General features: G+C 33.3%; 4 protein-coding genes across 4 annotated transcripts; 3 read left to right on the forward strand and 1 right to left on the reverse strand.

The window, feature by feature from the left end:
• Positions 1 to 421: 421 nt before the first annotated feature.
• Positions 422 to 3697, reverse strand: LOC144422228 (prolyl 4-hydroxylase subunit alpha-2-like). The gene has a single exon (XM_078112208.1). The coding sequence runs from the start codon at positions 3433 to 3435 to the stop codon at positions 2074 to 2076; it is 1362 nt and encodes a 453-aa protein (XP_077968334.1). The 5' UTR covers positions 3436 to 3697; the 3' UTR covers positions 422 to 2073.
• A 2950-nt stretch (positions 3698 to 6647) lies between these two features.
• LOC120327039 (uncharacterized) lies at positions 6648 to 8303 on the forward strand. The gene is made up of 5 exons (XM_039393420.2): positions 6648 to 6684; positions 6974 to 7157; positions 7500 to 7578; positions 7677 to 7797; positions 8097 to 8303. The coding sequence occupies exons 2-5, from the start codon at positions 6988 to 6990 to the stop codon at positions 8180 to 8182; spliced, it is 456 nt and encodes a 151-aa protein (XP_039249354.2). The 5' UTR covers positions 6648 to 6684; positions 6974 to 6987; the 3' UTR covers positions 8183 to 8303.
• Positions 8304 to 10469: 2166 nt separating this feature from the next.
• On the forward strand, positions 10470 to 12214 carry LOC120327047 (uncharacterized). Its single transcript, XM_039393429.2, has 5 exons — positions 10470 to 10537; positions 10945 to 11119; positions 11432 to 11510; positions 11610 to 11730; positions 12012 to 12214. Exons 2-5 carry the CDS (start codon positions 10950 to 10952, stop codon positions 12095 to 12097), a joined length of 456 nt encoding a protein of 151 aa, XP_039249363.2. The 5' UTR covers positions 10470 to 10537; positions 10945 to 10949; the 3' UTR covers positions 12098 to 12214.
• A 285-nt stretch (positions 12215 to 12499) lies between these two features.
• On the forward strand, positions 12500 to 16220 carry LOC120327284 (uncharacterized). Its single transcript, XM_039393739.2, has 5 exons — positions 12500 to 12819; positions 14765 to 14904; positions 15128 to 15227; positions 15772 to 15892; positions 16078 to 16220. Exons 2-5 carry the CDS (start codon positions 14771 to 14773, stop codon positions 16167 to 16169), a joined length of 447 nt encoding a protein of 148 aa, XP_039249673.2. The 5' UTR covers positions 12500 to 12819; positions 14765 to 14770; the 3' UTR covers positions 16170 to 16220.
• Positions 16221 to 16297: the final 77 nt, after the last annotated feature.

Genomic DNA, 16297 nt, shown 5'->3' on the forward strand with positions numbered 1-16297 from the left:
ATTCGTATTTATCAATGTTCAATTACTTGTTTTCACTCCGTTTTACTATATTTTATCTGGTATTTACTTCGTCTTGGCGAGTGAATTTGTGTATAGAGTTCAATAGGCGGGGTTTTATTAACACAAGTTTCATTTAATAATTTTTAGAAACAAATAACCTATTTACTCATTATAATTTTGCGTTGTGAGGGATCAAGCAGGAGCTTATACCAATATCCGATTACACGGCGGTTTGGCGGATCTCAGTGTGGTGGCTGACTGATTGTGGATATTGAGAGTACCAATCGACAATTTATGATCTAACTAAATGATAGAAGAATTACACCGCACCCAACAATTCCAACAATGGCGGCGCGATGAAACTGCTTCAGATGTTGTAACATACTGTATAATTGATATATATATATATAAGTGGCTATTTTAAAAACATAATACCAAATGTTATTGAAAGTGCAATAAAAGCACATTCTAAACATTTCCAGACCTTTCTGTCCAATAACTCAGCTGTATGCAATTCCTGTTTAGACTAGAAAGTAGAATGTTATAAGATTGGAACAGGCGATAGGAATATTAAAACGGTGTCCATTCATCCACCCTAACAAATTAATTCTTTCCGTGATTCTCTACATAACGAATTGACTTTCGGTAGAGTAAAAAATATATTATTGTAATAAAATTGGAAATATTTCCGAAGTTTTATTGGCACTGGAAAAGTAATATCTATTAAACCAAGTAGACGATGATTTTCGAACCAACAACAACAATAGAAAAAGTTATTACCCGATGGCAACAAGGATTAGATTCAAGCAATTACATTTATTGCTTAGGAAGATAATAATATTAGACATATTGCGATATGCGACCATATTTTATGTTATAGTTTCACAGCGCCGTGTCATAAGCATAATACTATTTTTAGGCCCTGTATGTCTTCGACAAACATAACTGCTTCTTGAAATAATTAAAGGATAGTCGACCAAATCTGTCTTACGTTTCCATAACATGACATAACTTCCACATACTGATATTTATATATATATATACCAGTATATGTCACTGGGAGTCGTTACCTATAAAGATTGATAAGACATTTAAAAAAAAACTAAAGATAACGTTTTTAGCTATTATTAAATCAAATTAATTTAATAGCTAATTTAGTTGTTGCAAAACACTAAACGATCTCTTCACGTCTCTAATGTTATTCAAAGTTCTGTTAACTTGTCTCCAATCAGTTGTATATCTATTCATCAAATGCAACTGATCCAATGGATTATTCGTTGACGTTTCCAAGTTTTTTGATATTAATTCACCATCTTCCTTCATTTTCAGCAACAAATGATCTAATTCATCGAACAAATTGGTTAGCCTGTCTATTTGTTTAATCCATACTTTCAATTGTTTCATTGAGTCAGAATCTTCAGGAAAATGTTGCCCAAGAGAATCATCTGATATTGAATTACAAATAAAGCAGGACCATATTGCGAAGCATAAGCATATTGTAACTAAAAAAGTTTGCATTTTATATAATATTTTTCCTAGAAAAAAAAACGATTTTAAGATTAATTCACATAAAAAAGTAGTGCTACAGTTGGTTGTGGGAAAATATCCACAATCATTTAGGCCTTGACGAAGAAATAGGAGTAGAAAACTTTAACAAAATGACAGAAAACTTTAATGTCAATTATTGTGATACACTTCAATTTTTATTTTACTTCGGTATATACAATTATACACAGCACCAAAATACTGAAAACAATCAATATTTCGCTTATAGCATAAACATAAATTTAATAGCGTTTTAAAATAAATTAAACAGTAATAATGAAAAAAATCGAATTTCGACATATATATATAACACCTGGATTTATCTCAACAAATAATGAAATTGAATCTACGTCGTTAACAATTATATTTACCAAATTTCGGTGTAATAATTTCGCATTCTTATTCCGAATCATAGTGTTGAATTTGAAATAATCTACGAAATGTTTGTTGCTTTAAATAACTAGCTTTGCGTACTTTTGAGGATTATTAATGATGTGCATAGACCCTCTTTACGCATATTAAATATCATTACACGATTCTTCCTATGTATTCAGTCTTTTTACACATTTCTTTTTTCGTTTCTCTTATCCATTTATTTGCCACCCATTTATTTCCAACAAGAACATGACAGGCGGAATGTTTTGTTCTGTTGTCTAATGAACCTGATTTATCCAAATTGTGCCAAAACAGGGCGCTTCCTTTGACTGGGGGAACAGCAAGGCCGGGATGTAGAAATATAGTAGACCCTCCTTGCTCTACATCCGATAAATAAAGCATAAAAGTACCTATACGATTTGAAAAAGTGTATTCCTCCGTTTCATTTTTCTTGTGCCAGTCAAAGTGCGGAACATAATGCCCACCGATTCCATAGGTTGCCACTTGGAGCATTTCTGAGGGTGACATATCTAGACCGGTTAAATGCCCTATACGATCGGAAATCTTTTTCAATGTGTCGCCACCGTCCGAAAGCCAACAATTATGTGCAATTCTGGAAGACCCAATTTTTGTTACTTGTGTTTTATCTAAAACCGTTTTAGCGCTGGCAAAATGATCCATGCAAAAACTTTTCAGTTCTTCAATTTCATAATCGGATACAACGTCATAAAAACGAGCGATATTGGGGTTGTCGGTTAGAACTTCCATTTTGTAGGGCTGCAAAATTAGCCATGGATCTCGAAAATTGTCCCACAAGTAGCATTTGTATTGGTTTATATCAATTGGCAAGATTGGTTTACCATCTCGGCATAATTTCTTGCATTTCAATAAGTCTTCTTCGTGTTTTATACCATCTCTAACAAGCTTCTCGCTATGTTTACATGGAGATCCTGCTAATATACGTTCCAATGTTTCGTTGTACCATTCAAGACATAGGTCAATAACTTTTTTGCCGGTCGCAATGTCACCCATATCCGCACAATCATTAGCTGTCATGTTATACTTGACGGGAAAGCCATTGATATTACCCTGGGCCAGGTCTTTTGTTTTCAATTTGTACAGTCGTTGAACCAAAAACAAATTTTCCAGCACGGCGTACCTGTCTGTAAAATTGGGGAAAATGTTTAATTTTTCTTTCAAATCAGAAAATATTTCCTTATTTTTAAAGTCTTGAACGTCCTCATGAAGTTGTTCATTAAATTTCTCTCCGGAGGAATCATCGTCTAACATCGGAATATTATTTTCAAGCTCATATGTCGCCTTCTGTTTTAGATTTGATAAAATATTCCTTTCGTGATCTAAATCATTTTTCAATTGCCTCAACATGTCCAAGTCTTTTTTCATCATTTCCTGAAATTGAAAGGCTGTGCTGTGCCAGCCATATTTGTTTTCAGTCGCTGCAGAAATTATCCCGAGCAAAAAGATCAAAAATGCTCCAATTAGTTTTCTTTTCATGTTTATGTCACTAAACCTGAAACGCTACTGTAGAGCTTGTATAAAGTGTTAATGCTGGTCTCAAGCAACGCAAAGATTATACCAATGTCGCGCTGTTTTAAATAGCAACGAAACCGTTTGAATATCGACCGTCGTGTTTTGTTTTGTGTTTTGTTGTATCGAGTAACCGAGACTTGCCTTTTATTCTATTGTTATGATTTGTAAATCTTTAGCATTGTATTCCTAAAATCTATGTAAAGTAAAATAACGAAAAATGAGTTATATTTCCAGTTAATTCCGAGCACAATGGGAGTCCACACGAATGCTGACTATGTATGTAGCACAAATAGATTGAGTTAATGTATTATTTCCCACATTGGCCATTCTTAGTCCAGCGCGGTTTGCTACATTTCAAACTTTTTGTTGATGAATAAATTTCTGTGTTTTGAATAGCGTGAAAATATTGTTTAAATTGAATCATAAACCGTTAAGTTTTGAAATTGCTGTCGATGGTTATTTTACTAATTGACGGTTAAAGACCGAATCATACCAGTGCATACACGTGCACGAATAACATGAAACTTGCATACCTTATATACTTATATACCTCATATAAGCTGATACATCAATCTCTACGTGTTGAATTCTAATCAACTGTAAGTCTTCTGAGATGGAATGTCAAGCAATTGTGTTGGGCTGAATAACAAAGATTTTACCATAGCAATGCCATACTCGCAATGAAATGAACCAAATTTTGATAAGACGGAAAAAGTAGGCCTACATTGTTGTAAGAGCAATGTATGTTCCGTTTTGTATTTCTCGAGGTATATATGTAACATAAGAATAACGCATCCAATCCACAACTGCATCCGTGAGGTTAAGACAGAATCAGATCGGTTGGTCGATTGACCTTACACCATTACTTCAAATTATGCCAATCAATCTATTAAGCGTGTTTCCAAAATTATTATCATTCCTTTTTTATTGTTGTTGGTTTAACGAAAAGCTCAAAGGCAAACGAGTAAGAAAAGTTCATCGTTATTTTAATCTTACCCAGGCGTGAAACGAAAAGTCAAATTAGTAAGCATATCGATCGTTACAGAAATTAACATCACAAGCTCACTCAACTTGATATAACATATTATATTTCTTAAAATGCAGTTTATTATGATATTAAGACTAATCAAATGGAATTACAGTTAATCAGTAATCAATTGTTGATCAATCTATTTTATTGCATATAATGCAAAATCAAATACACGTGGTAGAAATTAATATTCGTTTGAAGAAAATCAAGCGTACTAGCGAACACAATGCTCTCTATGTACAGCAGATCACGATTATTTCCGTTAGATTATTATGATAGGAAAGGTAGGTAGGTGGTCACGCTCTGATTAGCTTATTGTTGGATATTTACCCAAACGCTTGGAACCTTGCGCTTTCGAGGACCTGCTCAGTATCTGCTACGTATTCTCTCGAAACAAATTAGCATAATACCATGCCGCAATATGACAATAATAAAATTCAAATAAAATCCATTAGTCAATAACATTAGAGAATTAAATCAGTACGGGTAGCATAAGTATGTCATGGCCTTATGAAACACGAAAACCAAAGTTTTAATACAATTAAAATAATTTGTTTTACCTTATTATACACGAAGTGTTGCACTGTTGGTAATGTCATCAGCAACTCTTGACCCATGCTTTTCTGATAATAAAAGAGTCACTAATTAATGATAATCAAGACAAATGGTACGCACACCAACGTATTTAGGTAATTCAGTCAAAAGTCCAGAGGAAGAGATACAGGAAACTGGGCAGCCCACATCCGTTAACTGTTGAAAATATAATATATTCAAACAGGCAATTTAGTAGTATTGTAATAAGCAATGATAGGAGCATGACCTGAATGCGTTATGTTGTTAAAATTAATGTTATATTGTTTAACAAATTCTTCCATTTTTACATGAAACCACATTATCAAATCCCATGTCTCAGGTTTATTATATTAACGTGTTAAGAAAGATGGCCACTTAGTTCAGGAGTCCTAAAATTTTATTTTCATAACCATGGTTACCCTGTTACAACAACCATGTTAAGGTTGAATGTGCGAGAAGGAAGTATGAAGGGTTCATGCTCTGGTTAGTACGTGCAGTAAACAATGTAGGTCATACCATTGCCGGAAAATGAATTGCCATTCTCCTCGTCATAAAATACAAAATATATATATTATGAAATATTGATCGATCAAATTTTTTATATACTAATTTGATAAGCACATTTGAAACTGTCATCTTTTTATCCACAAAAAATGATCTGTATTATTATAACACTACGGTACACGAGACAGACCTGTGATCTTTTAACTCGAGTGTTGTATTTTTTCTGTTTTCGGCGTGAAAATTTGATTCCCTCAACTAATATACCAATCGTCTTTTCATTTTTTTAAAGTAGGATAATTGTAAATTGTACTTAAAAATAGGAAAGGTCGCAATAATGATATTACCATATCTTCAAATTTTGCTATGGGGCTCAATATTCCACTCCAAACTTTCCTGGTTCTTGTAGTTGACCGACCCACGTTCATGTGGCTTTTCTTTTGATGATTTATTTTTTGGAATTGCAGTTAGCCATATGACGTTCGGTGGAGTTGTGCTCTCTTGTTAACATCACAACATGTTTGTTAAAATATTGCACACGAAATGAACCTATAGATCGTTTTGTTGTTGTTGCTGTTGTTGTTAGTATTCCTCGTGTTGTTGTGAAAAAATCTCCCTTATCTTTAATAACTAGACCAAATGCTTTCAAATTTTTAATGGTTAAAGATTGTTGTTTCCGAAAGAAGGCTTTTGAAATTAAATTTATTTCTTGTTAAAGAGTCAAATGTCGAATATTTCTTATACAATAAGCTGTATGAATTTAAATTTAATATACCTAAATCTTACTTAAGTTCCTGTAATTTCCATATTCGAAAATATCAAAAAATTAATTTATGATACGTTCATACTCAATTAAATGTTAATTTTTTTGTGTTTTTTAAAGCAATTTCACCCCCAAATGCTCTTTATTAATTCCCTTTTTTAATTTCAAGACTAAAAGGATGTTGGATTCAATATCCACCCACTTCCTTGCCTATCCGATTTATTTGGGCGAAGGCTTGATAAATAGGTTAAAGATCGTAAAAATTAAAAAAGCATGCACAATCTATAAAACGACATAGCTCTACGTACAATTACTAGTTTCGGAGATCTGAAGCAATTCAACACAAGTAAGGATACTGTTGTGAGTCTTTTTTTTTTCATTTTAGTTTGAGTTGTAAATTTCCAAATTGAGTAACCTACAAGAAGTATCTGAATAGATCAATTTCCAACTGTCCAATCTTTTCATACAATTTTTTGAGAAATATAAATCGCCATTGTTTTTGATAGAGTTATATTTTGCTCCCATTTTTAGGCCCCACTCTGACATTGTCCTGCAGAGCGACCGCAATAGCTTGGTCAATTTAGATAAATTTTTAAGATGATGACTTTTTTGTTTTCTATACACTTCTCGAAAAGAAACAAATCGAACGATGAAATTGAAAGCGACCATTTTTGTTATTCTGCTGGCTATGCTGGTGCTTGATCAAGTGGAGTCAGGATGGTTTCGTCGTGGGTGGAGAAAAATCAAACGCGGAACAAAAAAAGTATGGAGAAAGGCAAAACATGTTGCAAAGAAAGTTTGGAAAAAAGCGAAGAAATCGTATGTTAGACTCAATAATTCAATCTTAGTTTTTATGGACTACCAGACGATTACCATCCATGAATGAAATTTATTGCCGAGAAGATTCATTCATCATGTGCATTCCATGCTATTACCAGGTTTTTATTGGCCTGAAAATTATGACAGAATTCATTTCTATATACAAATAGTTCACCACCATACCACCCTAATATTATGTCACTGTCTTTGCTAAAAAAAAGTTTCTCAATCGATATTAGACTAAAAAAATGTAAACGGGGGTGGCAAATCTTCTTAAATGATTTGTAACAAAAACCAAATATTTGTATCCTGTACAATTATGAAAGTGAGAATTTTTTGCAGATTGACTGGAGCGGCCAAGAAATGGGCGATTGCAAAGCTACAGAGTTTTGCAGGAGATATGAAAAAGCTACAAGAGAAGGTATAAATCATAGGTTACGTTCGTTATATATTGGTTTAATAAATTGGCTTTTTCAGTACTATAAACCAATGTCAATTTAATTTCTTCTTAATTATCAGGATCAAGCATCATACGACGAAATAATGGAAAATCTCCACCAGGTGATTGCGGATGAAACCAACATTGAATTTGCAACAGATTTTGCGAAAGGACTGGATGAGTTTGTGAACATGGATGAAGGCGAGTAAAAAATTATTAAAAAATTCCCATTAGTATTGAAATAGTCGAAACTACAAATTAATGTGAATTACAGATGTTAAACGTGGGGCAGAACAAACCTCGTAATAAAAACTGGTAATATATATATTTCTTTAAGTCCGGGCTTTGATTAGAGAAGTATTAAATTATATAGTAATTTAGACAAAACAACATTATGTGTTGCATTTTGAGAACAATGTTATGGCCTTATATTTTATTGTTTTGCATTAAATACCAAAAAGGCGGTCAAAATGGTTTAATGGATATATATCTTTCAACAGACGAACGCTTTTTCAAACTCAAAAATGAGATTTTCAGCAATGACAATCAAAGCGAGTATGAAGAAGACGATGTACTTGTCGAATAGCTGGTTTAAGATGATCAGTGAAGCTCCTCGTCTCGGAAATTTTATGATTTATGCATATTTTTTTCACGCGTAATTATATACGGATACAATACGCAAATATATAACATGTTCATGCTCTCTACACTGAGATGGTATAAATGATTCAGGGGTCGGGTCATAGGTTGGTAGTGCAGATCTAATATCTAAAATAATTGCCTAGTCACAGCACATAGGTGGCACTGTATTGGTTACATTTGATCGAATGCATTTTAAATAAATGGAATTGTCTAGTAAAAATATAGTTTACGCTCTGATAAGTTCATTGTTGGTTATTTAATCAAACGCTTGACCTGCTCAGTATCTGCTACGTAATCTCAAGGAACAAGTTGGCATAAGACATGCAATAATACAATTCATTAGTCAATAACAGTAGGGAATTAACTCACTAGTGGTAGCATAATTTGTCATGGCCTTATGAAACACAAAAACCAAAATTAAAATACATTTAAAATAATTTGTCTTAGTGTATTATACACGAGGTGTTGCTCTGTTGGTTATGTCATCACCCTCTTTGACCCATGCTTTCTTGATAACAAAAGACTGACTGAATAATGATATGAATAATAATAAACCAAGCCATAGTATAATGTACACACTGTCAACGGATATCAGGTATTTCGGCAAAGGCCCTATGAATATAATATAGCCAAACAGCCAATTCGGAAGTATTGTAATAAGCAATAATGGGAGCATGGCCTTAATACGTTTGGTTGAGTTTTCTTATCACGTGGTCAAAATTCTATATATTTCACGTTGCTAATGTTGTATCGTACAAATTTTTTTCATTTTCACAAGTGACCACATTATCAGCCCCATGTATCAGGTATGATGTTAAAACACTATTGTTACAAAATTGTGCAATATATATCCATCAAATCAGGCATACAAATATATATAATATTGCAATATTCAATCCACTTGGAGGCATATAGGTAAAGATTGGAAGAGTTACACTTTTTCTTCGATTCATATTTAATGTTACGGGGTGTGAAATTAAAATTCGGCGTATTCAAATCTGAAATCCATTTTGCTATAATGATATATTAACGTTCTAAGCGAGCTGGTCACTTAGTTCAGGAATACTAAAGTTTTATTTTCATAATCATGGTTACAGCAATTATGTGATGGTTGAATAAGAGAGAAGGAAATGTGAAAAGTTCATGCTCTGGTTAGTGGAAGTGCAGTAGACAATGTATAATAGAAAATATCAGGACATATCAATATATTGTCCTCTTATACTTATAGGTATGTAGGTCATAACATTGCCATAAAATGAATTGTCATGCCTCTCGTCATAAAATACAAAATATATATATTATGAAATATTCATCAACCAAATTTTTCATATATATACTAATTTAATAAGCACATTTGAAACTGTCGTTTTTTATCGACAAAAAATGAACTGTAGTATTAAAACAATATGGTACACGAAGCAGACATGTGATCGTTTAACTGACTTGTTGTATGGTTCCTTCTTTTGGCGAAAAAATTTGATTCCTTCAAATAATATACCAATTGTCTTTTCGTTTTTGAAATAAGTGTTAATTAAACTCAAAGATGAAAAGGTCGACATAGGGCTATTACCATATCTTAATATTTTGCTATGTGACTCAATATTCCACTTCAAATTTACCTAGTTCCCGTATTTCACGGACACACATTTATATGGCTTTTCCTTTAACATTTGAATGAATTTTTCTGGCATTGGGGTTAGTCATATGACGTTCGCTTGTTGGATTTTTTCACTCGTGGTAATATTACAACATGTTAATTATATTATTGGACACAAAGTGGACCTATGGATCGTTGGGTTGTTGTTGTTAGTATTCTTCGTATTGTGGGTATTATTGTTGTGGAAAAATCGCCTTTCTCTTTAATCACTGGCACAATTGCTTCGAAATTTTCAGTGGTTAAAAATTAGTATTGTCACTAGAATGCTATTATTATAATAATATTAAATGTTATTTTTTTGTTGAATCTGTAAAATAATTATCGCACAATAATCTGTATAGAATCAAATCTAATATAACTAACTCATAGTTGAGTTTATGTTATTTCCGTATTCGAGATTATCGAGATACTATTTCATGATGCGTTCATACTTGGATAAATATTATTTTTTTCGTGTTTTTCAAAGCAATGTTTTGTTTTATGTTTTTGCCAATATCCACCCACTTCCTTTCCATATGAAGTTTGTTTAAGGAAGGCTTGAATAGGTCAATGTTTGTAAAAATCAAAAAATCATGCAAGATCTATAAATAGACGTAGCTCTACGTACAATCACCAATTTCGGTCTGAAGCATTTCGATACAAGTAAGAATACTGCTATGCGTCTTATTCTCATTATTTAAAGTTTGAGTTGTAAATTTCCATTTTAAGTAATCTTCAAGAAAAATATAACTAGATCAATTTCCAACTGTCCAACCTTCCATACAACTAACTCTTTTAGAAATATAAAACACCATTGTTTTTGATACCGTTAATTTTTGGTGAGCTTTTTGTATTCTATGCACTTCTCGAGAAGAAAGAAATTGAATGATGTTAGCTCTTGTTTCGTTACTAGTGCAATTTTGTTAAGGAAATTTTAAATCAGCTAAACGGGTGCGACTTCCCCAACAATAATGTCATCAAGTAATCATGAAAGATTCATGCTTTCTTAATGCTGGCTTGTGTTTTCGAAGTAATATATATATTTAAAATTATCTCATACTATTCTACAGTTACCATGAAAATGAAAGCTACCATTTGTGTTCTTCTACTGGTCATGCTGGTGTTTGATCAAGTGGAGTCGGGATGGTTTCGTCGTGGTTGGAGGAAAATAAAACGTGGAGCTAAAAGTGTATGGAGAAAGGCAAAACGCGTTGCAAAGAAAGTTTGGAAAAAAGTGAAGAAACCGTATGTTAGACTCAATAATTCTATCGTATTTTTTATGGACCACCAGACGATGATCAGCGATGAATCACATTTATTGCCAAGTAGATTCATTCACCGTGTTCATTTCATGATAATACCAGGCTCCATAGGCTTGAAAATATGGCACAATTCATTTCTTCATAAAAATAATTCAACACTATGACACCCTAATAGTATGCCAATATCCTTGTTGGAAATTATGTAAACGAGGGCGACAAAGCTTATTAAAAGATTTGTAACAAAAAATTATATATTTGGATCTTGTACAATTATGACAGTGAGAGTTTTTTGTAGATTGGCTGGAGCCGCCAAGAAGTGGGCAACTGGGGCGTTACTTGGCCTTTTGTGGGATATGAAAGAGCTACAGGAGAAGGTATAAATTGCATGTTACTTTCGTTATATATTGATTTTTAAAATTGAGCTACTCCAGTACTATGAACTAATCTCAATTAAACTCGTTCTTAATTATCAGGATCAGGCGTCCTATGACGAGATAATGGAAAATCTCCACCAGATGATCGCAGATGAAACCAACGTTGAATTTGCAACAGATTTCATGAAGGAACTGGATGAGTTTGTGAACATGGATGAAGGCAAGTAAAAACTATTAAAAAAAATTCATTAGTATATAAATAGTCGAACCTACAAATGAATGTAAATTAAAGATGTTAAATTTGGGACAGAACACACCTCGAAATAGAAAAATGTTAATATTTAACAGGAGAAGTATTACATTATCTAGTAATTTAGACACAAAACAGCATTATGTGTAGCCTACTTAAGACCCATCCTTTGGTCTTATATTTTTTTCGCGTTCGTATTAAATAACAAAAATTTGGGGGAAAATATCTATTGCAACTAACTCTTTCAACAGACGAACGTCTTTTCAAGCTCAAAAACGAGGTTTTCGTCAATGACAATGAAAACGAGTATGAGGAACAAGATGTACTTTTTGAATAACGGTCTAAGATGATTAGTGAAGATGCCTCGTCTCAGAAATTTCATGAATTATGATTTATTCATTTTTTCATATATACGGACACAATATGCAAATATATAGCATGTTTATGCACTGTACTTTGTGAGATGTTATAGGTTAAGGGGTCGGTTTATAGGTTAGTAGTGCAGATCCTATATCTATAATAATTGCCTAGTCACAGCACATTAATGCCACTGTATTGGTTACATTTCATCGGATGCATTTTGAATACATGAAATTCTATAGTAACCTTCTGAGGAAAAATTACAACCCGTCTCACCTATCTACAAAGCAGCAATAACACTTTTTTGTGTACCAACACACTCGTAAACACATAAAATTTGCGGTGTGCTAAGTTTAAAACCTTGGAGCCGACTGGGTGAATCTGAGAGTGTGTGACCTAGCTTTGAAGAATCCTATTAAAATGCTAACATGAAATAATATAAAAATTCTCATCAAAATTAAAATGAATTGCTTTGTATTCATACGTTTTTTGTGCCTGTCTCCCATTGTTGTATAGTAAACTGATATAAAGGCAGGAAATACTTACTTAATGTTGCTAGGTCAAACTATCGGGTGATATTTGATAAATCTCTATATATAGAGAAATCGAGACTAAGTGCATCATTTTACTCAACGTGGGTGTAAGAAAACTGTCGTGAAAGAGATTTCTGAGTTGGCAAAGGAACGTGAATTATTTAAAGTATGTCCCTAATAACAACCTTATTATATCTAAATTATCCAATTTATAAGTAAAATTGATAATGTAAATTTATACAATTGAGATAATCTGAACTGTGGACTGGATTATTGTTCTATGGCTAGGCCACAGAGAATCTTTGTGTCAGTTAAGATGAAAAATACTGTTAGTTTTGCGTATACAGAACAGTCGTGAAATTTTACTTTACTATATATATATAGGCTACAGCGATGCGATGCTTAACACACACAACCAGACTGTTTACTGTGGCCCGCGCTATAAATGTATTTGCAAAGAGACCTTTTAAAGTTTTAGTATTTTATATTCGTCATAAGTATCTTTCTTGATTTTTGTGTGATTGTCGCGGCCTTCTACATCCAAATGTCGGTTCTGTTTATTACGTATGTATTAAATCCTGCGCCCCGGTCGACAACCATGTTTTTTAATGAGCACAATAATAAGATTGAATTTGAAACCCAAATTTTCAAATTAATTCAATTCTGATTGCTATATTTCGTGTTGGCTTTGATCATCCTTATTGCCAACGTAAAACAAAAAGTGAACAATATATTCTACTACTCGCTCTAGGATTTGTTGTCCTTTTCTGTCTGTATTTTTCCGCCTTCTTTATGGTATTTCAGCGTTAAATAAAACATCTAAATTGTTGAGGGTTTGGTACTCAGTACTCACTATTGCGACCCGCAATGAATTTCGTCAGCGAAAGTGGCCGCGACTCTAAAGATGTTGGGCTAGGGCTACAACAGACCTGCCCAACCTTTTCGTCTCGCGGGACACTTTCACATTCACAAAATTCGTTGCGGACCGCGAACGTTTATACCAAATTGTAATACCAACTAAGTCCTGATTTCGGTATAATTTACATATTAAGTTACATAAAAGGCAAGTTCATTAACATAAAATAAGACAATTCAATTATAATTTACTGGTTACTGAGTATATATGGCTGGCTAAATATTCTAATATCAAGTTGAACATTAGAATACTGTAGCAGTTTACTATTCGAATATCTGATAACACGGGACATGAACATGACACTCGCGGGCCGCCGAATCGAAGAATCAGTCATTACGCAACACACTTGCGGATTTCTAACGACTACGCGAGAATCTACACGCAGTTTTCACTACCAAACAAAGACATCAAAATTGAGTGTTACGTTTGAGTGTTTTTATTCATTCATTTTCAGTGCTGTCTATGATACTGTCTCAATGTTTAAGTGAGCATAATGTGCGCCAATGTCGCGGGAATATCAAGTTTTAGTGGGCCGTTTCGTAAAATTTGAAACAACAATACAATTAATCAATGAAGTAACATTACATATATTTCTGGAGGAATATACTAATTTGAGTATGTGGCAATGCCATTAAGTGAATTTTATCAGAATTATTGACGGATACGAAGTGACGACATTTCCGAAATATCATTTAACGTAAACATATCATAAACAAAAATACAAACATAAAAGAACAACGAGCCCCGAAGCCAGTACCAAAGATTATGTTGACTTTTAAGTCGAAAAAGCCTAAACGATAGAAAGTAATCAGAATGAAATTAATTTGGAAATTTAAGCTCCAAATTTCATTCCTATAATTGCACTCAGCGTTCCTCCCCAATGATTGCACAACATCTTTCGAGTTCGTCGAACAGAACGCACAGTTTCGCGAAAAACGAACCTCGATGTTCACCAGGGCTCAAGACTTGACACACACGTAATAAAAAGAACCGGCATTAGGATTGGAAAAGTCCGATGGGCCGCGGGTTGGGCAGCCTTGGGCTACAGCACACGTAAATACCATCAGGTATAAATCAACCATTTCGATTGTTCATACCGAAGTGGTTTATAATGTTACTATCAATTTATATATATCGAACCACTGTGAGATATATGTAATAATATATCTAAATTTATTTCTAATGCGTATTTTAGAAAATCATGAAATTCAAAGCAACGATCCTCATTGTGTTATTTGCGTTGGTCGTAATCGAAAGTACTAATGGCGGCTGGACAAAAGCCTGGCGAAAAGTGAAAGAAACGTCAAAGAAGGCCTGGAAAAAGACTAAGACTTTGTATGCTACCATTTTCTTAAAACAAATCTGTATATTTACTTGGAACCGCGTTTTGTCTAAGGGGTCCAATGACAAAAATTCATTTATGGTAACCGAAAGGACCCATAAAGTTAATCTACCTATAGTCAATAACGCATCATTGATTTTCAATTCGAGAAAAAAATGATTCTGAAGTTGCCGTTTTTTTATCAAAACTCACACAATACATTTCTTACCTACGCAGCGCCAAAAAAGTTGGAGAAAAAGCTAAGAAAGCCCTAAAATGCACATTTACCAAGAAAGCATTGACAGTGGTAGGAGACATGAAAGCGCTATATGAAAAGGTAATGCATATTACAAAATGTTTAACTTATTTGTTTCGTAATGAATTGTCGAGTTGGTCCCTCTGACGATTTTGACACTTAATACCGTTTTTACAAAATTCTGACAAAAGCCAGGCTCTGTAAATTTCCAATATGCTAAAATAAAAATTTGCACAAAAGTTCATTGTTGCAAATATTTGTTTTCGAAAAAATTTATTCTCGCAAGTTTCCCTTGCCAATTTAGATTCTACCAAATTGTTCGTCCTCATAAATTATTGTGACAAAGAGTCCCCCGTTGAACGACGTTCTGGGGAAAATGTCATCAACATTCCACAATAAACAGGCGGGATAACGTGCAACTCAATAGATTTCTTGTTGCCGATTTTTTATCCCTACCTTTGTTCGCACAAGAATTTTGAGTCATGTACATAATCATTTTACATGATTATTATTCACTTTTCATATTCCTCTTATAATACATCGCATGGTAACTTTATTTTCAAGTAATAATTCCCAATTGTGAAACATATCATCTATTTGTATATATTTTTTTTTCTCTTTTTAGGATATCAATGCGTACAACACGTTAATGAAGGACTTCAATATGGTTCTCACTTCTAGCTTAAATGATGAAATGGCAAAAGAGGTCGCGGATGAGTTGGATGATCTGTTTAATTCAGAGCAAGGTGATTATCAACATGGTTTTATCGGGAAGTAATCACAAGAGATAATATCAGTGTATTATCGCCATTACATTATAGGCTTTTGCTCGGTATAATAATAAAAAATCGCATACCATATATATACATAGAGTTAAACTTTTGAGAAAATCGGAGCAAGCGTCCCTTACTTATTCTCTTCCATATAACAGGCGAAAGCAATGAAGACGTGGGAGCTGCTCCGTCTAAGGATGAAAAGGCACAACTACTGATGTCTATTCGACGCGCTCTTGACAGAAATTAAAAGGATGTTCACGATCACGATATCTGCATATTATTATTTTTTGATTATATATATACTATATATATAAATTTACCGCACTAAACAGCATTACTGTTACGCCTATATATAATTTAATGAAAAAAGGTCGT

This window comes from Styela clava, chromosome 4 (genome assembly GCF_964204865.1).
Source record: "Styela clava chromosome 4, kaStyClav1.hap1.2, whole genome shotgun sequence".
Taxonomy (NCBI): Eukaryota; Metazoa; Chordata; class Ascidiacea; order Stolidobranchia; family Styelidae; genus Styela; species Styela clava.